The sequence below is a fragment of the Micropterus salmoides genome, unplaced genomic scaffold, assembly GCF_014851395.1.
Source record: "Micropterus salmoides isolate LMB-PRFRI ecotype aquatic unplaced genomic scaffold, ASM1485139v1 Ms_hic_scaffold_2, whole genome shotgun sequence".
NCBI lineage: Eukaryota > Metazoa > Chordata > Actinopteri > Centrarchiformes > Centrarchidae > Micropterus > Micropterus salmoides.
In genome coordinates, this window is record NW_024041150.1 from 44,869,166 (window position 1) to 44,893,475 (window position 24,310).

Sequence of the window (24,310 nt, forward strand, 5' to 3'; positions counted from 1 at the left end):
TAAAAATTATGACTTAAGAACGATTAATGATTACTACTGTTTAAAGATAATCAAATGATGACTGTTTATTGACTTTGGGGGATAAGCTAGTGTCTTTTGTGCTGTGTGCTAAAGACAAGACATTCCTGCTGTATTTATGTACGTTTTGTAACACAATTGTCACTAATTCTGCTTCTACATTTTCCTTTGCTGGTGTTTTTGATGATGATGCCTCGCTGTGCTCATTCTGCAGTCTTGGCAGTTAGATACAGAAAGGAGCACACACACTCAGAGCTGTAGAGTTTTAACACTGTGATCTTAACTTTACACTGTAAAATAACACTTTAAATGACGACAATGTAGACCACCATCGCTCTAGTAATTAATGATAACAATTTAGGCTATAATGCTCTAAAATAATTCTCAACAATATCCCTGCCTGAGACAAAATTGATCCCCCCCTCAGAGTGATCAATGCTCTCTCTGTCTGTCTGTCTGCAATCTCCACTCTGGAGTCTTGCTTAATGTCCCGCCCACGGCTCCATCTGATTGGTTACAAGTCACGATTAAAAGCCCATCAACACTCAGGAGACATTTTCTCAGGTGAACAGTGGAGCTGTGTGTCGAAGGGAAGCCAGCAGATATTACTGAAGCTGCAAAACTCATCACAGTCTGATGATCTGTTGCTATGATGACAAGCATCATAGAGCATCTCAGTGTCCGTGTTACACCAGTCAACATGCCCGAGCACACGGCCGCTACGGGGTTTCATTTAATGACACTCTTGAAAGTGAATGCTTTTAAATCTCTCCTCTTAAACACTCACTGCACCTCAGAGTTAAACACAGCATGCATCTGCCTTTTCTGCCTTTTCAGTGCAGCTCTGCATCATGATGTAACGCTCCGTATTTATTACTTTAATAATAAACGGTGGGAGAAAACGTGTGAGGTGAGCAACAATGGACGAAAACATAATGTATAAATACAAGTGAACTGAAGCTGCAATAAACTTCACAACATGATTAAATGTTGGGGTGTTTTGTAAATAAATAAAAAACATCTAACTGTTACATGTATTACAGGGATGGTCAAAGACGCATCAAAATGTATTTTAAATTCAAATAACAAATACCCTCATTTTAAGTGCATTAAAATAAACTTCAATACACAGCAAACATGCAATGTTAAGAACTGTAACATTTTTTGCTACAGAAAAATCTATGGAAAGCTGGACGACCTACACGTTTCTCATCATGACCTTCTTTTTGGGGACTATTTTCTATTTTCTGTTTTGATCTGTTTTGATTTTTATTAAGTAAGTTTTTTTTAAGTATCATGTATTTTTCTTTTAAATACAAAAAATTAAGCTCAATCCAGGAAAGCTGAGCAGAAACACGTGCATACAGCTGGTTATATGAGACATAAAGATCATTACAGAATTTTCTCTTAAATTATGCTCTGTGCATCCTTTATGTTTTCTAAGGATAATAAAACCAACACCAACAATAACAAGCACATGACCTATCTGTGAAACATCTCCCTCCTTGTGTCCAGCTGTGTGACCTGCAGAGCAGAAACAGGTGTGACATATCAGGTGTGAGCAGGTGAACAGAATGTCAGACAGCAGGTGCGTTCAAGATGACCGTGGCTGACTTTCACCGATTTCCCAGTCTAACGTAAGCTGCAGGTGACTACAGGGGCCGGGAATTAAAACAACGCTGTCAAGTCGGACACATTCTACCTGCATGAGCTTACTATGAGCTGAGATCAATGATCTTACGGCATTTGTAAAGAACAATGTGGAGAGATGTAAAAAGTGGTCCAGTTACTGGACTGGACAACATCTCAGATGGTGATGTCATTTTCCAGGGAGCTGATTGGTCAGTAGGCGGACAATGTTTATAGAGTTGATCTCTTATCTGGGACATAACCTGCTCCGGAGCAGGTTAGCCGTTCAGCATAAGTTACCATGGTGATAGCATAAGCTACCCCGGTAAGAAGTGAACCACTGTCATGGTGCTGAAAACCCCGAAGTTACCTGGATAAGCTTAAACTGAGAGACAAAGAGACACTCTGAGCTCTACACACTCACCTGAATCTGTCACTGTCAGCCTGATGACGCTGATGGGTTTAGGAATATTTCTGTGTGAGTTGTTTCACTCTTGTCTGTGCGTCCTGCGTGTTTTTTAAAGACCATAAAACCACCAACAGCAACCACAAGAAGAAGCACGGCAATAACTGACAGTCCAACATGTCCAACTATGAGACCTGCAGGGCAGAAACAGGTGTGAGGTATCAGCTGTCAGCAGGTGAACAGAATGTCAGACATTATCACACCCTGAGCTCTACACGCTCACCTGAGAGACAAAGAGACACTCTGAGCTCTACACGCTCACCTGAGAGACAAAGAGACACTCTGAGCTCTACACACTCACCTGAGAGACAAAAAGACGCTGGCTCTGTCACTGTCAGCTTGATGGTGTTGATGAGTTCACGTGAGTCTCTCTTTCTCCGTCCTGACTTGTTTTTCATTTTCACTCCAATCCAACACTCATATGTTCCAGTGTCGTTGATGTTGACGTTCTTCAGAATCACAGAAGCGTCTCCGTCCTTCATCTCTGGATCTCTCAGCTTCACTCGACCATAAAAAGATGGATAGAGGTTGTTTTCATATAAGCGGCCGTCTCTGTAGAAGAAGACATTATCATCATCTGTCTTCATGTCAGATCTGCTCCACTCGATCATTTTAGATGCTGCAACTCTGCCATCCCGACACACGAGAATGGCGTCCTCTCCAGGCTTCACTGTCTCCGTCACCTCCTGTGTCTCTGAACAGAAAGAGAAAAGCCTCCAGTCAGGACTTGTAATGTTTCCTGTTGTTCAAACATCTTTTGATGGAAGCAGCAGAGATCAGGTCTCTATAAAACAGCACATGTGAACTCAGCAGCATTTCAAACCCAGCCGGCTAAGCGAGATCTGGTCTGGCCGCGCTTCCCCCTGATTTAGCGGTACCAAGAGGGCAATTTCTCTGGGCCCCAGTCTCCATCCCCGGTTTCCCCCAGTCCCTCCCCTAGAACCTTTCCTCACCACCTTCTTCGGGGTTAAGCCAGGCCAGGTGGCGCCCAGACGGCGCCCCGTCCTGGCCTCCCAGGCAGCACTGTGGTTGGGCCGAATCGCCGACAGAACCCACCAGTGCGCCTTCCAGAACTCCGCCTCCACCAACAACGTTGCCCTCATCGCGTCATCGCGAGAAAAGGGCCACAGCTGCCTACTGCGCTCGGCGCAGCTACTGGGTCTGGCCCTGTGGGCGCGCACTCACCTTCTCTCCATCAGAGCAGAGTACATCCCTGCCGTGTTGAACAGAGGGGCGGATATCATGTCGAGGGGAGGCCCTCTCCCAGACAAGTAGCGTCCATCCCGATCTGGTGACCCAGATCTGTTTGCCGACAAGGAGAACGCTCAGTGCACCCGGTGGTTTTCACTGAGCCCGCAGGACGTTCCCTCGCTGGGAGTGGACGCCTTCGCTCACTCCCTGTGGCCCCCCAGGCTGCTGTATGCCTTCCCGCCGGTGCGGATGATCCTGCGCCTTCTGGATCGCCTGCAGTTTTCATCCTTGGCGGTGATTCTGGTCGCCACCCGGTCGCCTGTCCTCCAGCTGCTCATGGACAGGGGGCTGGCGTTACGGTTAAAACCTACACTGCCGCCATTTCGTCCTGTCATGAGGGCTTCGGGGACAGGACTGTGTTCTCCCACCCCCTGGTGAAGCGCTTCCTTGGAGGGGTGCGAAGGCACAGGGCGGTGACGCGGCCTGTTGTCCCACAGTGGGATTTGGCGCTGGTTTTATGCACGTTAACCCAAGCCCCGTTTGAGCCTTTGGAGACGGGCAGACCTGAGATTCCTTTCGGCTAAGGTCGCCTTGCTCCTGGCCCTGACATCGGCCAACATCGGCAGCTTGGCTATCCTGCGCCCTAACCCGACGTTCATGCCTAAAAGCATTACGAGCTCCTTTCGGTCGCGGGTCATCACCCTCTCTGGCTTTTTTCCTCCCCCCCATGGGTCGGCAGAGGACGCCACGTCCCACCTCCTCTGCCCAGTTCGAGCGCTGTCCTGCTAAGTGGCGCGCGGCCACCTGGCGCCGTTCGCAGTTTCTGTTTGTTCACTACAGGGAGCGGTCCAAGGGACTTCCCCTGTCGGCGCAGCGCCTGTCTCACTGGCTGTGTGATGCCATTTCCCAGGCTGTGCCGGGGAGTCTCCCCCAGATGGCATCAGAGCGCACTCCATGAGAGACGTCTCCTCCTGATGGACGACATCTGCACGGCGGCCTCCTGATCGTCCCCATGCTCTTTTGTCTGTTTCTACCTGCGGGAAACTAATGTAAACAGAGCTGCCTTCACTTGAAAGTGATGCCTTCTGAGGCAGCTGTCTATTACGGTATCGATTCAGCGAGGCAACTGCCTTCCGTTTTGAACACAGCCTAAAATTCTCAGTGCCATGCAGGCGCGCGGGTAAACCGAATAGCGATTGCCTTAGAGGGCTGCGCTTATACTCATAGAATCCGGGTTACAGTACTTAACCCACGTTCTTTTCAGTGTGAACACACTTATGCTCTCAAAATAGTAAGTTTAAATATGGAAGTGCGCAAATTCAGACACAGCACAAGTCTCAAACTCGAGTCCCCATCTCTGTGTGAAACATACCCTCCTCTTACCTTGACACAGAACAAAGATCCATGAACATGCGAACAAAGCCAGGAATGAAGCAGACCTTAAAGCAGCCATGACGGCAGAGTTGCAGCTGTTGCTGAAACTCAAACCGGACTTCTTATTCCTGCTGTGTAGCTGTTGTGGGGGGGTGCTGCATTCAGTTTGTGTCAGACGTTTGTACATTGAGTGAGAGATTAACAAGAATATATTTCTTATATATGCCCCCCCTCCAAACTATTATTTATTGGTAGTTTTCTGTATCTTGGAGATGGTTAGAAGCTTAGTGTAACATATTATAAAGTAAAATAAATTCCTGACAAGTTGATTTGTATTTAATATGTTATCGAAAATTATGGAAAAGGCATTTTCAACTGGGGTAAGATGCCTTATAGAGGATAAGGAGGGCATAATCGAAAATAAATACAGAAATGAATATCCCATTAAATGCACAAAAATACAGAGCCAAGCTGAATGTGTCAAATTAACCAACCTTTTCCATGGTGGAAATGTGACGTACGGGAGGGTAGTGTGTGCAGGGTTGGGAGGGTTACTTTTAAAATGTAATCCAGTACAATTACTAATTACTTGTTTAAAAATGTAATCAGTAACGTAATCCAAGTACCACAAAATAAAAGTATTGTAATCTGATTACTGTTTGTTAATTTTGGTTTACTTCAATGCCAAAAAGGCAAATAAAGACAACGGAGTATCAAAGATGCGTTTTCTGCTATTTTTACAGAAACACAGAATGACATAATCTCCCGTTCCCAAAATCCATGTTTAAATGTTTTTATAAGATACGCTTTATGCTTTAAATGTGCCTGTCTGCCTGTTTCTGTGGCTGGTTAGCTTGGTTATGAGTAATATTTACCGTTTGCTAAGTAAGCCTAAGAAAATTGCCTCGTGGGTGCCTTATCGTACGGCTGGGAAAATTGTCTTTTTATTAGCCTGCCGTCAAGTAACGTTAACTGTAACTTACCAGTTAGACCGTCCCAGTGTCACTCTTCTACACCATCAACATTAAAGGCAGGCAAAGTGTCTTCTTTGTTGGTTGGCGGACTACCAAACAGCGCCACCTACTGTAATGTACCGGATATGTAATATTTTGGACAATAAAACTGTTTCAAATAACACATTTGGCAGAAAACCATAAGTAAAACTTAAAAATGTACCTCCATTTTACTTATCCACACACTGAATTACTATAAAATGGAGGTATTTTCAACTACACATTAGAATTTACTTACATTTGCCAGTAATGCTATCAAACTTAAATCATTTATGTACAGTATACTTAATTGTTTAATTACATATGATATTCAGGCTAACAGTGTAGCCTATTTTCCTCTCCTGAAATTAAACAACTTCCTTACCAAGAACAACTGGTTTATGTGTACGTCTCTTTCCCCCACACAAAGTGGGACATAACATTAACCAATAGGTGAGAAGTTGATCCCTTGAGACACTGCCCCTCTCATTTGCATAATGAGTCAGAAATGGATTGAGAAATGGAAAAAGAGAAGACATAAATAAATATCATTGGGGAAATAAATAGGGTAGAAAATACAAAGGAAGAATAAAACAAAAACAAATATTAAAACTGAAACATAATTAAATACATTTAAAAAAAATAATTAATTAATAAATAAAGTTGAAGATTATAAAGGACAATAAATTAAAAAAGTAATATTACAAAGGTGAATAAATAAAGAAGCCAATTAAAATAGATATATACATTTATATTTATGTCTCATTGTATAGTTTAATCAATGCCTACATTTATTCATTTCCAGTATTTTTGAGCATTTAATAGGATGTTTATTTATTTATTGAGCATTTATTTTTTTCTGTATTTATGTGTTATTATGTCAGGGTCCTTCCTCCATACATCTATGGTGTGAAATCACTTTAATAGGTGCAAATTACAGATAAAATATACAAGTAGCTGCTTCAAGGCAAGGGGATTATAGACCTATGTTTTAAAAATAAACTTGTCTTGCCTGGTGTTGTTAGCTTTCCTTTAATTTCATATAAGGGGCTGAAGGGGCTGTCCAGTGTCTTGATAAAATCTAACTTACAAACAATCAACCAGAAAGGTGCATGGTGACTGGGGGGTCTTACATACTAATGTAGCATTTCACTACTTTAACTAAAACTTAAACTCTAAACACTGTCAAAACAATTAGATTTCATCTGCAGCTTATTTTAAATAGCAAAAAGTTAAATCAACTTACGTCAGAATCGCTTTGATCACATAACTTTAAAAAAATGTGATGAAACACAGGAAATATATAAATAAGTATTCACCCCCCTTGGATGTTTCACCCCTTTTTTTTTTATACATGAAATCATGGTCAATACAATTTGGCTTTTTTGACAAAAAAAAACAACTCTTTAATATCAAAGTGAAAACTGATTTAACTAATGCCAATTAACTAAATTATATAAGACTGGTGGTAGAACTCACCAAAGCAGTCAGAATGGAGTTTAGACCAGCTCAATCCAGGAGACTAGTTCTGAAGCAGGATCGCTTGAGATTTAAGAAAGGCAAAGAGACCATACCATCTGTTATCAAGAAGCCGGTAAAGAGCCTGGGGAAGTGGTACAGAACTGAACGAGACTCCTGTGGCCACTGCTTGTGCATGAGGTCCCCTTGTCAACGATAGAGGCTTTGGAAAGGAAAATCAACAGAAAGTGGCTTTGAGAAAGTGGCTGTCTGCAGGAAAGGCTGGGCCTTGGCTGTATCACCTGAGCAAGTTGGAAGGACGCAAAGTGAAAGGAGCAGAGAGGAATGGTGCAGAGGAAAATCTGGGCAGCAGGGTAGCTGGACTGGGTGGGTGCGAGGGAGATCTCTGGGATGGAAGGACATGGAGGAGCACTGGATAAAGTTTCTGCTCTGCTCCATTTACACCAACAAACCTCCAAAGGTGGAGACTAACGGAAAACCCATGCTGTCCATTGTGCAGGAGGCCATCTAACCTGAATCTCATCCTGTCATCATGCAAAACAAGCCTGACAGATGGGAGATTCAGGTGGCGTCATGACCAGGTGCTGGCTCAGCTGGCTGAGCGATTGGAGAAGGAGAGGAGGAAAAAGAACAGCAAGCTCCAAACCAAGAGTCCTTGTTTTATCAGATTCCTCCTCAACATTAAAATATTAGTTTGGCCCAGTCTGACAAACACACAGAGAGCGTTCTGGTGATGGCAGTGGAACATAATCACAGAGAGAAGTGATGTGTTTCCCTTGTTCAGATAAGTAGTTGGATTGTAATTTCATGTAATGTTATTGTCCATCGCTGTATTTTGGCTAAGGAGTATTTACCTTTGTAAATGTTTTAAAGGAAACCTAGGGAGTAAGGTTGAATGGGCCTGATGCAGCTGATGACATTGATATCTTGCAAGTAGGCTATTGTTATTTGATGCTGGATCATCAGCCAATACAAGCACAGCTAAACGAAATCCAGCCTCAGCCAGTACGAGCACAGCCAGAGATGTACAGCCAGCATCAGATACAAGCAGCTCAGACCCTAATGGAACAGTTGCTGCTCCACCAAATGACCCAGCAGATTGTCCCCCAGTCTTAAGAGACTTTATGTGGACTAAGTTAATGAGCAGAGGTCTATTCAAACCAGCACTAGACTTTTCTAGAAAAGGTTTCCATTCAGAGGCAGATTGTTTTAAAGGAGGGAGGATTGTAGTGAGTGCCCGGTGGAGTCAGGTGTGACTGCGGATTGTAAAAAGTAAAACCTTCCTAGCACCTGCTACGCTGCGGCTAGACGCCGCTTGGACCCGGGCTCTCCTAATGAATAAAGCAAGGACACCAATTCCGATTAAAAACTGATTAAAAACTGATTCATTCACGTCGTGGCGAGACAGCAACTTAACATGCAGCGGTGTCTCATTTTAATTTTAATTTTGTTTTGTTTTTTTCATTAATGATAATAACCTTGACTTGATTTCTTGACTCACTCTCCTGTCTCAGAAGACGACATCTTTCGTCTTGTGCTGGCCAGCGAAGCTATCCTACACGCTTACAAAGAGGGGGAGGGAAACAGTTCACTAAAGCGTTGGTTGCAATTCACAACATCATCGCTAGATGCCAATAAAACTTACACACTGACCCAATTAATTCAATAATGTGTTACTTCCAGCTTGCATGGTCATCTGTAGAGACAGCATCCCCCAGCATAACTGCACCAATATGAGAAGAGGGCCTTTAGACTAATTCAAACATTTAATAAAAACCGGTTTTAGTTTTTTGGATCTTTATCTGTACAAATTGCAGGATATTTACTCTGACATTTGTTTGACTGGTTTATTAAAAACATTCAGAACTGTGAACAAAGCCTTATTCTAATGTTGTCAACCCTTTGTGGTACATCTGGCAATGCAGTGAAGCTTTCACTGAATTTTAGGTTTTTCATTTAGATATTTCTGCATTTTCTCTAAATGATGTTACACAAAGAAACGCTTCTTGTCAGAACACTAAGTTAAACCTTCTCAGGCTGGCACAGAGGTGCAGGTGGGGGCGAGGAGGAAGAGAGACGAGACATGTTCAAGTATCTCGGGTTGAGGGCAAAATGGAGCGTGAAATTGACCGTGGTGAGATGTCAGCAGTGATGTGGTGGTGATGAGACAGCTAAGCTGGAAAGCAGAGATCTTACAAGTCGATCAGACCCTCATTAGCTTTGGTGAGGAGCTTTGGGTAGTTAATGAAAAAATTAGAAACAAGCAGCTGAAATTACTTTCCTCCGTAGGGTTCCTTGTCTCAGCCTTAGACATAGGATGAAGAGCTTGGACTACAGCATTTGCTTCTTCATGTTGACAGGAGCAGTTGAGGTGGTTCAGGTATTTGATCAGGATCCTCCTGTATTTCTTCCTTTAAAGGTTTTCTGTGCACGATCAACTGGCAGGAGATCTCGGGGTTGACCCAGAACACTGTAGAGTTACATGTCTCATATATGAGCAGCTGGAAGACATTGCTCGGGAGAGGCAAATACACGCATCTGTTCCAGGAGGACTCTGGTTAGTTGAAACCATTAACACCAGAGTTTGATTAGGTTTTTCTTCCCTCGTCATTTATCTTTGTGCAAAATTAAGTAAGTAATAAAAGGGGAGACTTGATGTTGCATCATTTTCCAGTTCAAATGCAGATGCAATAAATGTTAAACAGGACTGATCAGATATGAACCAACGTTAAGTTGCACAGTGACTCATTACTGACTCCTGCAGGACATCTGTGTCACTGCCAAAACAGAAGTAAGAGAAAACCAGGAAGGTTTGATCTAAACTTCTACAAAATGCTTTTTTACATTTTAAAAAGTGAAATCTTCAGAGAGAAACTCCACTGAGGAACTTTACAGCCTTGTTTCTAATGAATCTGTCTCTTAGTGATCTCAGATCAACCCGCCTTCATGTTAAGCCAGCAGCGCTGTCATTTCCTGCATGTAGGGCCCCGTGTGTCTTGATGATCTCTTGAGTGAAGAAGCAAAACCAGATGACCTTCTACACAGTCACTACACTCACCTACAAGGAGGAAGGAAGAGAGATTAAGTGGACTGACTGAGTGGTGGTGCAATGGGTCGGATATCTTTTCTGCTCTGTAAGTACAATCTGCCAAAACTGAAATAACTGTAAATTGCTTGCCAATGAGACTTTATTCATTACCACAGAGAAAAGCAGCAATAAACTAGAGCCTTAAGAGACTAAGAAGCAGCAAACTGACTAATGTGGTGATCAGTCGATTTTGCATCATTTTAGAATTTACCTGAAAAGAGGAAAAACAATTGAATAAAAATGACAATAAATAAAAAGTCTATGGACACTGTGGCTGGTGCAACATGAAGCTACAGAAATTAAATGACCTGCTGCATCTCATAGAGCTAAAGCAGAATAGACCATCACCAAACATACATCAACGGCTAGAATGATTAGAACTATTTATTTATATTTATTAGCAAGTTGCCATTTTTTGAGCAGCCACTAATTGACTTTGGTAACTTGTACTTGGCCTGCATGTTTTCTGAGGTGGAGATGTGTGTGTTGCAGCGAGGATATTACTCCACTTTCTCCGGTCCCCAAGTTTCGGTTGCCAGTAGCTCTGGAAAGAGGCTTCGCATTTGTGTCAACCAACAGCCATAATCTCTCTCGTTTCAAGACCTGCATCTAAGAGTTTTTGAATAGTCGTACTGCAGAGGCCGTGTCCCTGCCTGCTTGCATACTCTTACCATACCATACCATACCATACCAAATGCCCAACTGTTATTTTACTTACTAAACATCGTCAACAGCGCAGACAGCATTTCTTTTTGGGTGAAGATAAAAAGCCGGTGCATCCGGCGGAAGGCGGAAGGTGGAAGATGTATTTCTCCAGAGATGACACAGGACAGACAGGGTCGACAGGCTCGCCTGTCAGTCACATGAAAGCATGGATCCATCCTGCCCTTTATCAAAGGTTCAGGCTGCTGCTGGTGGTGTGATGGTGTGGGGGATATTTTCTTGGCACATTTTGGGCCCCTTAGTACCAACTGAGCATCGTTTAAACACGACAGCCTTCCTGAGTGTTGTTGCTGACCATGTCCATCTCTTTATGACCACAGTGTACCATCCTCTGATGGCTACTTCCAGCAGGATAATGCACCATGTCACAAACTGGTTTCTTGAACATGACAGTCTACGGCCTCCCCAGTCACCAGATCTCAATCCAACAGAGCACCTTTGGGATGTGGTGGAACGTGGTGGGTTTTTTTCTGGCAAAGTCTGCTCAAGCCACTCCTCCATGTTAGGGCCTCGCAGGAGGTCAAAGTTTACCTTTGGAGTTTCCCTTTCCATTAGTTTACAGCCAGCCAGCAATCTAACGTTACTTTCTAATGTTACTTTGTTGCGGAGTGATACGGATCTGTGCAAAGGAATTCAACATCATAGCCGTTGTATACGTTCATTGTACCACTACTATGAACCAATCAGATTGCTTGATTTGAGCTACTGCTTTATAAAGTACATTAATTTAGGTTTTGGGAGCAATACAAGTTTCCCAGTTCTTGGTCTGGTCTGGTTTTATGTTAAATCTCAAATCTTGTTTCTCTTCAGTGCTAATCTCACTGCTGTGCTGCAGGGCCATCAGAGGTGAGTGAACTCTGCCAGTCAAAAGCTGTTAGCATTAATTGCTGCATAGTGTGTATTTGACCAATGTAATGGTGCTACAATGTAAAGTAGTGAGTGTGCAGCTTGTATAACAGTGTAAATTTGCTGTCCCCTCACAATAACACATCACATCACAGCCATTAATGTCTAAACCGCTGGCAATAAAAGTGAGTACACCCCTAAGTGAAAAAGTCCAAATTGGGCCCAATTAGCCATTTTCTCTCCCCAGCCTCTCTGACTGTGAGTCCCAGCAGCTCTCAGTTTTTCATCAGGAAATCTGTCTCTCTGAGCTGTGAGGAGGACGACAGCTCTGCTGGATGGACGCTGAGGAGGAACACAACCAGAGGAACCAGGACTCAGTGTGGAGCTGGCTGGGGAAGATCAGCTGGTTCTTCCTATTGCATCAGCTACCTCGCCCCATTGGACAGTGGAGTTTACTGGTGTGAGTCCAGAGAGGGAGCAACCAGTAACACCATCAACATCACTGTTACTGGTAAGATCAGACTGTGGAGTTAGTGTTGATGAAGCTGTGTGTAAATGATGAAATGCTGTAGTTTGTCTCTGTGTTGAGGTGGACCAGTGATCCTGCAGAGTCCTGTCCTCCCTGTGATGGAGGGACATGATGTCACTCTGCACTGTAAAACAGAGACCCCTCCCTCCAACCTCCCAGCTGGTTTCTATAAAGATGGCTCCCTCATCAGGACTGAGCCTACAGGTCACATGACCATCCACCATGTTAACAAGTCTGATGAAGGCCTCTACAAGTGTGACATCAGAGGTCGTGGAGAGTCTCCATCCAGCTGGATCTCTGTCACAGGTGAGGAGCTCAAAGATAATTCTCAAACTGACCTTGTTTTGTTTTCTACATTGAGTTCAGCAGGTTTCAGGACAGCAGAGATGATTCATGATGTGACAACATTTCTAACTTTGCAATCTACAAAGAAACAAGAATGAAATCTGTCAGAGTTCAACCCACCGTTTGATACGTGATCTTTTTAACTCTAAAACAGACTGACATTATGAATTAACTGCTGTGTCTTTCTGTTAGCATGCTGTTGAATAAATTGTCCATTTATTTTATTATCTGTGCCTTTAATTATATTTTCTTGTTCATTTCAGTGAAACCCACCACTACAAGTCCTCCTTCCACCTCCTCTCCTCCTGGTTCCTCCTCCTCTTCCTCAACCACCCTTCCTCCTGGTTCTTCCTCTCCTCCTCTCTCTGTGTTGTTGTCTGCTGTTCTGACTTTCTGTGTTCTGGTTCTTCTGGTTCTTCTGGTTCTTCTGGTTCTACTGGTGAGACGATGCCTCCATATAAAACCTAAAGGTCAGTCACAGACTCCACGTGCTGCAGTTCACATTTAAAGTCACATTTTACTGTTGACACATTTCTATTAACACTTCTGGACGTACAAATAATAACAAGTTACAAACTGTCTCTTTAAGTCAGGCGTCCATCTGGATTCTCATAAATCACATTGCTGCTGTTAATAAAACAATCTCACCACAGGGTCCATTTAGTGAGCTGTGGAGCTTTTGATCGAATCACATGATCTTCATTGATTTAAATTTCTGCTCATTTTGGTTCATTCAGCTGCTGAAGTAGAAGCTGGGGATGATGACATCACAGATGACATCACATACAGTGATGTCAAAATATCGCGTCACTTACAGCAGCCAATCAGACGCAGCAAAGGTGATGATGTTTTATTGATTGTGTTTTTCAGGAAGGTTCTTATGTCTTTGTGAGGACCAAGTTGAGTTTTAGACCTTGAGAGGACATTTTGGAAAGTGACGTGAGGACATTTTTATAAAATTAAGATATGGTAGAAAGAATGTTCATCAAAATAAATTAAATGTAAAATCAATATATTTTAGTCCATTAAGTTTCACACTGTAGTCTGGTGGGGTTTTTATTGAGGACAATGCTTGTTGTGCTTTTTGTATGACCCTGTCTGTTTTGTGCCTGGTGGTGAATCCGCTAACAGACGCTAAAAGCTCTGTGGTCATCCAGTTTCCTGTTTCTGATAAAAACACATCAGTGCATTTAACTGCAGGATTTTAAATAAAAAATAAAGAAATGATATAAAAGAATTCTATAAGTCTATGTCTGTTTTTTATTCAAATGCTGTTATTCATCTGTTTATTTAATGTAAATTGTCAAATTTCTCTTCCATGTGTTGTCACATTTTGTTCGTGTTTAGATTCATGTGCGACCAACTTAAAATGGATCTTAATTAAATCAAAATTTTGACTCACATTTGAATTTTACTTTCATAAAGTTACTAACTTTGTAGTTTGAGTGAAGTCCTGAAAAATCCTACATCCTGTGGTGATTATTATTACGGTGGTTATTTTATCTTAATCAAAGCCAGCAGCTCTGTAGTAGTTGTTTCCGATTCAGATAAATCCCCTTTGCTTGTGTTTGGTCTCTTTTGTACTTCAGTTTAATTGGTGGACTTCAGTTACATGCTGATATTTGCTACCATATTGATCAATAGTCTCATGTCCTATTCTGTGCAAAAAATCATATTATTGTTAATTATAATAGGAGCACAACTAATCTGAATACATTTGGTATAATGACTAGTAGTAGTACATATACTAACAATACTGGTATCAGCTCTATGTGTTTTGTTTTCCAGAGAGTGATCCAGCTGCAGTCTACTCAGCAGTGAGAGGAACAGGAGACGTCAGTTATGGACAAATAGCCATCAAAGACATCAAATCAAACAGGACGAGAGGTACAGCTGCTCTTTTTTGTTTCCATCATGGACCAACTCAAAACAAATCTGCTAGAGAAGAATACTGGATGGAGTTTTTGTGTTTATCACAGCCCAAAAATTTGGAGCAAGTTTCTCAAAAAAGAGTGATCTACTCTGTGAGTTTAGTCAACTCGTTCTCACTCCCGATCCGTCACATAGAGACGCTTGGTCAAGGCCCTTTGGCGACGCCTTTTAACACCCTGGGTAGGCCTTTTGCATAATTTAATGGAGTTATGTAAACTCACTTATTCTACCACCTGCGCCTCATTCACTTCCGACAATTCACTGCTGTACGACGACAGCCTCTCCATCATAGGATTGGCTCTGCGGTTCAGTGGCATTGATTTCACATATTGCGTCCTTTTGCTTCCCAGGCTGCATGCCACCTTCCACCTCCAGCAATTTAATCAGGGCACCTATTGGGGCACCCAGGGCCGTAGTGCAAGACTCTGGACCCCACGTATAGGCATTCTCCATGCCAGCATCTCCGCTGTCCCCCCCTCCGTGAGGGCCCCGTATAGTCAACACCAGACCCTGCCACCCCCATGACCCTACCAGCAAGGTTTATGGCCGCACTGATATCTCAGACCATGTTTTATCCATACCTTAAATACGCTCTGAAGACAGTTCAGCTGCCAGCTCCACTTTGGTTTCCAGCCAGACATTGAGGTTATCCCAGATCAGAATCAGAAGCAGCGTATTGCAAAGTAGTGTTTTACACATACGAGGACTGCTTTGGCGATAGGTGCTACATGTAGACAACCATACAGCTGAAATAAATATGTAGAAATATGTACATACAGAATGAACAACGCCTTCCTCTCCTTTCCCTATCCACCGCACCAGCCATCGGCATCACCACCAGGACTCCACTACATAGACTCAACTCTCTTTCACCCCCAGCACCACTATGCCAAGCACCAATAGCCCCATCCTCATCCCCATATTCCAAGCACCATGCAACCCACCCACATGACACCAACACCAGCCTTCTAGCCGGCCTATGCGTGTTTGGCCCAGTCTGCCATTACCAGCACTTCCCAGGCGTTGCCCACACACCCAGATTTCTTTCTTTGAGCATTTCTCGAAATGGGCTATTTTACTCAGTCAGCCCAACGTTGGGCACTAGAGCAGCCCCAAGGTATTTAATCCACTCCCTTTCAAGCCTCCTTCCCAAGCTCACATTTCTTCGTCATCTCCCCTACCAAGCAACCATTTCTCTCGCTCCATTAAACACCTAAACTCCCCCATCCGCATCATCCCACAAGGCCGATCCGTTCTTTCCCACTTACCACTACTATCCATCCGCGATCAATCCCTCACTGGCTTCCCACCGCTATGAAGCTGATGCTGTTTGTCTTAATACACGACCAAGCCAGAGAGACTGCTACAGCAAGTCAAACATCTAATCTCTGCAGTTGTATTCAGGAACTTTACCCTGCAACATCTGTGTACCATCTTACAGCACCTTTATACCCTGAATTAGGTCTGACAGGCAGAACTTCACCCACCTTTGTGATTTACATGGTTATTTTAACTATCATGTTACAGATGATTCATTTTTGTTGTTGTTGAAAGTTAGACATGAAAGTGTCTTTACGTTCCAGATTCAGTTTAACCCCAACAAGGTCTTGTTTAGCCTGACAGAGTGTAAATCCCAAGTTTCAGTTTTAAATATATTCCTGTTAAATAAATGTTGTTAAAGTAATTATGTTAGAAATTAAATTACATGTTTGGTGAAATTCTGTATGTTTTAGTCACCAAAGCTTACAGCAACATTAGGCGCTGGACGTGGGCCTGCACATGTTTCACTGCAGGACAGATAATAAAAAATAATATAATAAATTATAAATATGCAGATTTGCATGTCTCTGTTTATTCTCCTCACATACAGTACATAAAAAATGTGGGAACTGTTGTGCTGTTGTGGGTTTTACTCAAACACCAGTATTGATTTGTTCATTTAATCTTAATAAAATTATGTGTAGTATTATACACTGTTTTCACTTAAACGTTGTACTAGTATTTGTTGACATACCTCTTTTCTGTTCCATGTCATGTCACATTTTATCCATCATCATATTTATCTGACACCAACATTTTACATGTTTCTTAGTATTTACATTCACATTTTGATTTCACTTTAATAAAGTCATTCATTTTGTAGTTTGTGTGACGTCCTGACATGTTGACATACCACATTTTAAAATATGAAGACCTTTTGAAATGTGAAGACATTTGTATAAAGTATAATTTTTTGGAAAGTGTAAAAATATTCAATATGAGGACGTTTTGAGAAAAGCAGACATTTTTTTTAAAAACTGGGTAAATGTTTTGGAGAGGACATTATGAATTATGGGGATTATTGTAGACTATGTTGAACTTCCAAAATGTTTAGGCCTAGAGAATAAATCATGTCAGTGAGCTGCAGTGATCAGAAGTACAAAACTGTCATCGGTCAATGGACATTTGGTCATTTGATGCTTTAGAGTTTTATTCTAAAATGTCTTACTTTTCTATTTTATGTAACTACATTACATATTGGACACTTGCACTCACCTTCAACAACAGACAGAAATGTTTCCAAACAGCAACTGATTCAAGGTTAATCTTTTTTACTTCATAAAGTTTCAGATTGTAGTCTGTTTTTTGTTGTTGATGATGTGTGTTGCAGGTGGGTCTGTTATGTGCCCTGTGGTGAATCTGTTAACAGACGCTAAAGTGGTCGTCCAGTTTCCTTTGTCTGAAAACACTTCCGCTGTACGTGTCTCTGTGTTTCACTGCAGGACTTTAATTAAGAAATTAATTATAAATATGCAGATTTACATTCTGCTGTTTCACTGTTAAAACATTGATCTTTTTGTCTTATAGTAAATAAAAGCTACATTAAGTGTTTAAATGATTTTAAATGAAAGAGACGACGGACTCAGCGTACCGAAGACACTTGGTTCTGCGTCTGCATCTTTTTTTCCACTCTTCATCTAAACCACAGCAGCAACTTCCTCCTGTTGATGCTAGTTTACTGAGGCGTGACACTGGTGTGGTTTCTCACTATAGTGTGCTCTGCTACAGCTGATGGTGATGTGTTTGTCTATATTCTGTTTACTGCTGAAATGTGTGAACTTGCATTAATAGAAACGAGCAGCTTTGTGGTCATCAAACGTCCTTTTCCAGCTACTTAGTTTCCACTTATATTTGGTCTTTCTTTTCACCGCACTGCTGGCATTTATAAAAGTTATGATAAAACGTATTTTATATAATTATTTTGTTATACATGAAAAATGTTTCTACAGCAGTATAATTATTACATGTGTTGCAGTACTAGTAGCAGTGCAAACAGCTGTAAATATACTAACAGTATCAGCTACAGTACCTGCAGTAATGTAATTTGTATTTGTTTTATTTTCCAGAGAGTGATCCAGCTGCAGTCTACTAGTTAGAGGAATAGAAGACATCAGTTATGAACAAATAATCGACAGAACACACAGGACGAAAGGTACAGCTGCTCTTTATTTATGAACTTTGGACAGAGGCGTTTCCCCCTGCTTCCAGTCTTTATGCTAAGCTAACCACGACCTGACTCCAGACCAATCTTCTCATCTCCCAGAGAGAAACGGTGTTTCCAAAAACTATTCCTTTAAAGAGATGTGGGTAATAGAAATGTATCATCTGCATTACTCGCAACGTCACCCAGGAGATGAAAGGCTCCTTTGAGGACCGGCGCCCATCTGCAAACTGCGGCCCGTGTGGTGTGACCTTGGCCCTGACATGCACCTTTTTGCTGAACCTGTGAATTAAATCCACAACTCACAGACTCCCTCTGGCCTCCTGAATTTGATCTTTTCTTTAAACTAATGTTTGTGTGTAGCCCACTCGAGCATCTGTCTCAGTCAAGTTTAATATCTTCAGCTTGGCTTCAGAACTTGCAAACAAGATGTCTGAGAAACAACCAGCAGCAATGAAAGAAATGACCATCCCTCCTTTCCCAACAAGAAAGTATAGTACAAAACACATGAACACATCTCTACTGCACACAGAGCTTTGGGCTCATTATGTTCAATGCCATGGCGCTCGTATTGACAAGTTACAAAGATGCATGATGACGAACAGTGTGGAATAACTTCTGAGAGGGGTCTGTGGTGTACTGGCCTCTCATCCTGCAGTTAGATGTCACAGCTGCCTCCGAAGCCTACGGCGCACGGCCCTCGGCAATGACGGGTCAAAGGGACATTTTTGAGAAGACGAGGCGAGGCGAAAGCGACCAGGCTCTTGCCGAAGCGATTTACGCTGTAAGAGAGGTAGCAATAAAGAGGGAGAGAGGGCTTGGGGGTAGGGGGGAGCATCCTACCAGATCCACCAGAAATACGGACTGTAAAGGTAATGTTGGTACAAACTGAAAACGACTAATGGTACAGATATTTATAGTAATGTTAATTATAATGATAACAAAAATAATAAAAACTGGACTAGTTGTAAGAGCAGAGCAGGAACATGGGGTTGACAGCAGGTGACTCGCAACCACAGATCCGGACTCCCCAGCTCCAGATCAAGAAACACCTGCAGAAATTGATAGGAGGAGAGAGGAGAGGGACGAGAAAGCACAAGACTACGGGAAAGGGAAGATGTCGAGTTAGTAACCTGCAATAATGGGATGAGGTTGCATACAGAGGGAGAGAAGGAGAAAGAGAGAGGAGCTCAGTAACAAATGCATGGACTAGTTTTTCTGCATCATCTTCAGACAAGATATTCCAGATTTTTGCAATATTACGTAGGTGAAAAAAGGCAGTCCTTCAAATTTGCTTAATGTGAGATGCAAACTACATGTCCTGATAACTGCAAGATTCCTGACATTCCTGACTGGAGGCCAGGGCGATGCCATCCAGGGAAACTATATCTTTAGATAATGCGTCACGGAGGTGCTTTGGCCCTAGAACTTCAGTTTTATCTGAGTTTAACATGAGAAAATTACAGGTCATGCAGGTTTTAACATCCTGAAGGCACATTTGAAGTTTAGCTAACTGATGAGTTTCATCTGGCTTGATCGATAGATATAAATGAGTATCATCTGCATAACAATGAAAGTTTATGCAGTGTTTCCTGATAGCATTGCCTAAAGGAAGCATATATAAAGTGAACAGGATTGGTCTGAGCACAGATCCAATTAAGTAGTCTGCTTTCTGAAATTGTTGACAATATCTGCTCTCTAAAAGCAATGCAAACTGAGAAGACTTTAAATTACATTTCACAATAAACACAACATACCTGAAATTACATAATGTGATGTTAACAAAGACTAAAACACCAAATACTGTTAGTTAGCTTAACTTCATCAGATGTTTCCCACTCACTCTAAACAAACAGACCTGAACATTTTATTTTTGGAGGTTATATTACTGCTTACTTTGACTCTACAGATGTTTCCTAGTAAAATATTCACATCACTAAAGTCTTAACCAGCTGAGACAGTTTTTTAATATTTTTTACAAGTTTTGCTGGTGCGACCTGATTCAGTGAATCTCTAGTTTGAAACTCTTGTTGGTTCCTGAGAACTGAGTGAAGCAGAGTTGTTGCCTGGTGATGGAGTTTCTTTGTCTCCAACAGTTTCTCATGTTGTTTGAACTGTTTGTGTTTGTGTGTTCAGAGTTTCCAGCAGAGCCAGAGGTCGTCTACTCTTCACTGAGGTAGACCTTCACACCTTCACACCAGTCCAACTACCGATGTGCAGCTTATTTATATTTTATTAATGGTTTTTGGACTATTGTTGTCAGAGAAACTTGTTTTTTCTAAAGGATCAATAAACTTTGGTCTCGTTCTTGTTTTTCTCCTGTGGTTCAGTGGGTTTCACAAAGCTGTCAAATGGAAGATCTGACGTGTTCTGGTTTGGCTGTGGCTAACCGACACCTCTCTTCAGTGCAGATAGCTAAGAAGAAACAAACAAACCGCAGCCGCAGTCTCTGAACAGCATGGATGTTATATAACTTCAGTAAAAAGTGTTTGTGTTTGAAGAGTTTTGATTCTTTAGTCTGTGAACTATTGACATTCAGTCTGTAAAGATTTTGCCCTCTGTTTTAAAGGTTCAGTGTGTAATATTTCTGAGGATCTAGAAATGTAATATAATATCCACAACTATGTTTTCAGTGGTGTATAAAGACCTTACATAATGAACAGTGATGTTTTATTACTTTAGAATGAGACATTTAGTCTCATGGAGGCGTTGCCATGTTGCATCACCATGTTTCTACATTAGCCCAAATGTAGCTAGCAAGCATCTACTGTGCATGGTCGCACTGCATAACCGTGGTTGACGTAGTGCACCGGTAGAAACACCGTAATTCTGTTAGCTGCATAGCTGCACCAACAAAAAGTTTCATAGCTCAGAGTGTTTGTCTGACTTGAAGCATCACTGACACCATCGCAGCGTCACTGATGGCCCAATAGTTTTTTAGATTCACTGAGGGTTTATAATCTAAGCAATACGGTTACATCTCTCATGTGTGACGGAATATCACAAGTTTTTGACGGCATTTTTGGGCCTACACGGAACCGTCCATGCAGGCTTTGGTCAGCTTAACTGTTTCAAGTGTGGTTTACCCCCTTGCTCAGTCTCCCTCCAGCTTGTGTTCAGACTGGTCTGCCACCTGGTGGCGTTCTGACTGTACTGCATCTCCACTGTCCTCATGGTGTCTTTCTATCGACACAGGGCCACAGTTAAAACTCTAAATCATTCACTGACCTTACAATAAATCAATTAGTCACCAAAACTTTTAAAACATAATAACAAATTATTTGATTATTTTTACTCTCCTATTTTATTCCAATCAATAATCCTGTGATGACCTAATGACTGCTGCATAAATCAATTCTCTGTATCTCTCTATATATAATAAATATGTAATAAAATCTATATAATAAAATGATATAATATATAACAAACTCTATAGAATATATATAGACTAATGTCTATATGTCTAAGGTCAAAAGTGACAAACCCTCAAACGTCCAGAGATGCAGGAGTGAAGGTGGATGTTCAGAGGTTTTGTTGTAGTCAGACTGTGTTTGAGCGCCACCTGCTGCTCATTAAGCAGACAAACCAATAAAGATGAAGAATAAAGAGAACAGAGAGCTGCTGTTCCTCCATCTTCTGCTCTCTCCGTCATTGTTTTACTCTCTGGATGCTGCTGGGCTTTGGTTTGGCTGCTGCTATTCATAACTTTACATCTGTTTCTGCTCTGTTATCACTGAGTTAATCAAATTATAGCAGAAAAAGATAAAGTAAGGAAAAATGAAAAGGTTTTGACATTTAAAAGTCACAATCATGAGAGAAAATTATCCTATTTTAGATTTTTTTAAAAACAACTCAGTTTGACTCAGTAAGTGAAAAGTTAACTTGTGTCATAAATTTAACATTTTTTCATGCAGGATTAAAAGTATCAAGTTTCAGTTAATTAGATGTGTATTCGTGACTGCTCACTCTGAGCCCAGCAGAGGGCGATGTTGACTGTGCAGTGCTTCATGTATATATAAGACAGGGCTCCACACTTTTTGGCCCCTAACTGAAAATTTTAGGCGCAGAAGCAGAAAATTTAGGGGTATTAGCTACAACAACGAAAGTAAGTAGGCCTGTAATGCAAAAGTCCAAAAAGCTGTGGTTTGTCGTGGTAACAGCCCGGAGTCAAGAGACTGCACCGCTCTCTTAGAAACATTACACAGGCAACTAATTCTTATTCTACAGCAACCTCAAAGTCAGACATGCCAAAGAGGCGTCATTCCGCCGGCAATTTGAAGTGGCGCTCCTGGTCGCCCAAGCTACGATTTGACAGCGGATCAGATTAAACTTTGTGTGGATTTAGGATTGAATTGGCAAGGAATTGCTTCACTGTATGGGATCGATTGTCACGGACAGCGTGTTAGTATCCCATCACAGGATTACACACCACTGTCGGTTGTTGGGCACATTTTAGTCAATACACCTAATGCCGGAGAAACGTATGTCCGCGGAAGTCTTCGCTCCAGAGGTATACGTGTTCAGCGTTGGAGGGTCCGCCAAGTAAATGGACCCAATCGGGCAATGCTTTCGTCGTAGTCAAGCCAGTCGTCGTAGAATCTACCACGTAGGGGGACCTAATGAGTTGTGGTAAGTTATCATATTTTGATAAACAGAAAATCATGTTGCCTAGTGTGTGATTATTTAGTCTTCAATAAAGTGATTGTAATCTTAATTTGGTATTATATACAGTAGGCTAAGGCAGTAGGCTAAGGGACTAAAGACAAAAATCCCATTCCCGTGTCAAAGTGAATTCCCAAGTGACGTCACGCTTACATCGTAGCTTAGCTTTCTTTTGACAGGCATATCGACGAAAACCACAAACTTGTCAGCTGGTGTTCCACGTCTGTGTCGACGGATACAGTCGCACGATTACATACCTTGAATACCTCAACAACAACAGCATTGGCAGCTAACATGTATTAAATTTGGTTGACAGGTTTGCATAAATTTAATGTTAACCGACAAGCTTCCTAATTTTACCTAACAAGATATTTATAATGTTCAAGCCAGCTGTGCTAGCATGGAACATGACGTACCTAGCTCCTGAAGGGATCTTCCCGTCAAACGCCTCACGGAGTTTGAGTAGCAGGGTCGCGTGGTCCCATGATTTATCTAGTTCTAGTGCACTCAATATGTGGCCCCTTTCATGTAACACTGCCTTCATTTGTTGCTTTGGGACTTTTTTGTCCCGAGGGCTGCAGAGCAGTATTACGTCCTTGAAAAACGTAATTTCACGGTGGTAGGCTGGTTTTGGTCTGGAAAGTGGACAAAATTAACATGCGTTGTTTATGTTAAATTTATAGTCTATAATATATAATAAAAACAAACAATTATGTTACTCACCTTCTCTTTGCTTTTGACTTGCCCCAGTTGCCGAATCGCGTGGCCTGGAACTGAGGCGTCTTCACTTGTTGAGCCACCGGGGGTGGGAGGTGCGGGGTAGGGTCGTTCCTCATATTAACATTTAGGTATTGGTTTGGCCTAAACACCAAGCTTATCTCATTGTTTTCATTATTGACCGGGTTTATTTCCAGAAGCCTCTTGGTTCACAAGACAGTTCATGAGAGCTGGTGAACCAAGCAGCCTCCTCAAAATATTGATGGCCTCCTCCGACTGGTTTCCTGCCATTGCTGCTGTCCACACTGCGTCGCTGCCGTCGCTGCCCACTGCCCGGGCTTTAGATGCGCATGCGCCGTTTCCCCACCATTCTAAAAATAAAACACTTCCTGTCGTAACTTTCAAATTATAATCAGGGCGAACCTCTTTTTCAGGCCAAACCGAACTTCTTTTACACAGTGTATGGGTAAAGAACGATTAAATAAAAAACCGTTTTCAGTGCGTGTGTGTCTGTATTTCAATGGTTTCACCCCGAAAACATTAAAAAACAGACACGCACACTGAAAACTGTCACACACGCACTGACAATGTGCGCATATACACTGAAATACAGGGGTATCTGAGTGTGTGCGTTTAAAATTTTTTTCTTGCGCCCGGAAGCTGTTGTAGTGTAACAGGAAGCCTTAGATTCCTGTCCTAACTTTCAAAATAAAAGCATAGCTAACATGATGATACATGGATTTCAGTGCGAGTGGTTTTCCTTGTTCAGAGAGATTGTTTATCTAAGCAATTAAAGTGAGGAAAATAAGTATTTGAACACCCTGCTATTTTGCAAGTT

General features: G+C 41.9%; 1 protein-coding gene and 2 long non-coding RNA genes across 4 annotated transcripts in view; 2 read left to right on the forward strand and 1 right to left on the reverse strand.

Annotated features, from left to right (window-relative positions):
• Positions 1–202: 202 nt before the first annotated feature.
• Positions 203–24,310, reverse strand: part of LOC119911600 (coxsackievirus and adenovirus receptor homolog) — a 127,488-nt gene continuing 103,380 nt past the window's right edge. The window contains exon 6 of one of the 2 annotated variants that reach the window (XM_038730515.1): positions 203–1,542. In XM_038730515.1, the coding sequence (XP_038586443.1) occupies positions 1,328–1,542 (215 nt within the window). In that variant the 3' untranslated portion in view covers positions 203–1,327. The remainder of the gene's footprint in view (positions 1,543–24,310) is intronic. The other variant, XM_038730517.1, reaches the window with a different exon arrangement.
• Positions 10,166–12,108, forward strand: LOC119911714. The gene is made up of 3 exons (XR_005445997.1): positions 10,166–10,283; positions 11,771–11,806; positions 12,054–12,108. It is a non-coding gene; the product is annotated as an uncharacterized LOC119911714 (long non-coding RNA).
• On the forward strand, positions 13,061–14,551 carry LOC119911676. The gene is made up of 3 exons (XR_005445958.1): positions 13,061–13,150; positions 13,418–13,519; positions 14,469–14,551. It is a non-coding gene; the product is annotated as an uncharacterized LOC119911676 (long non-coding RNA).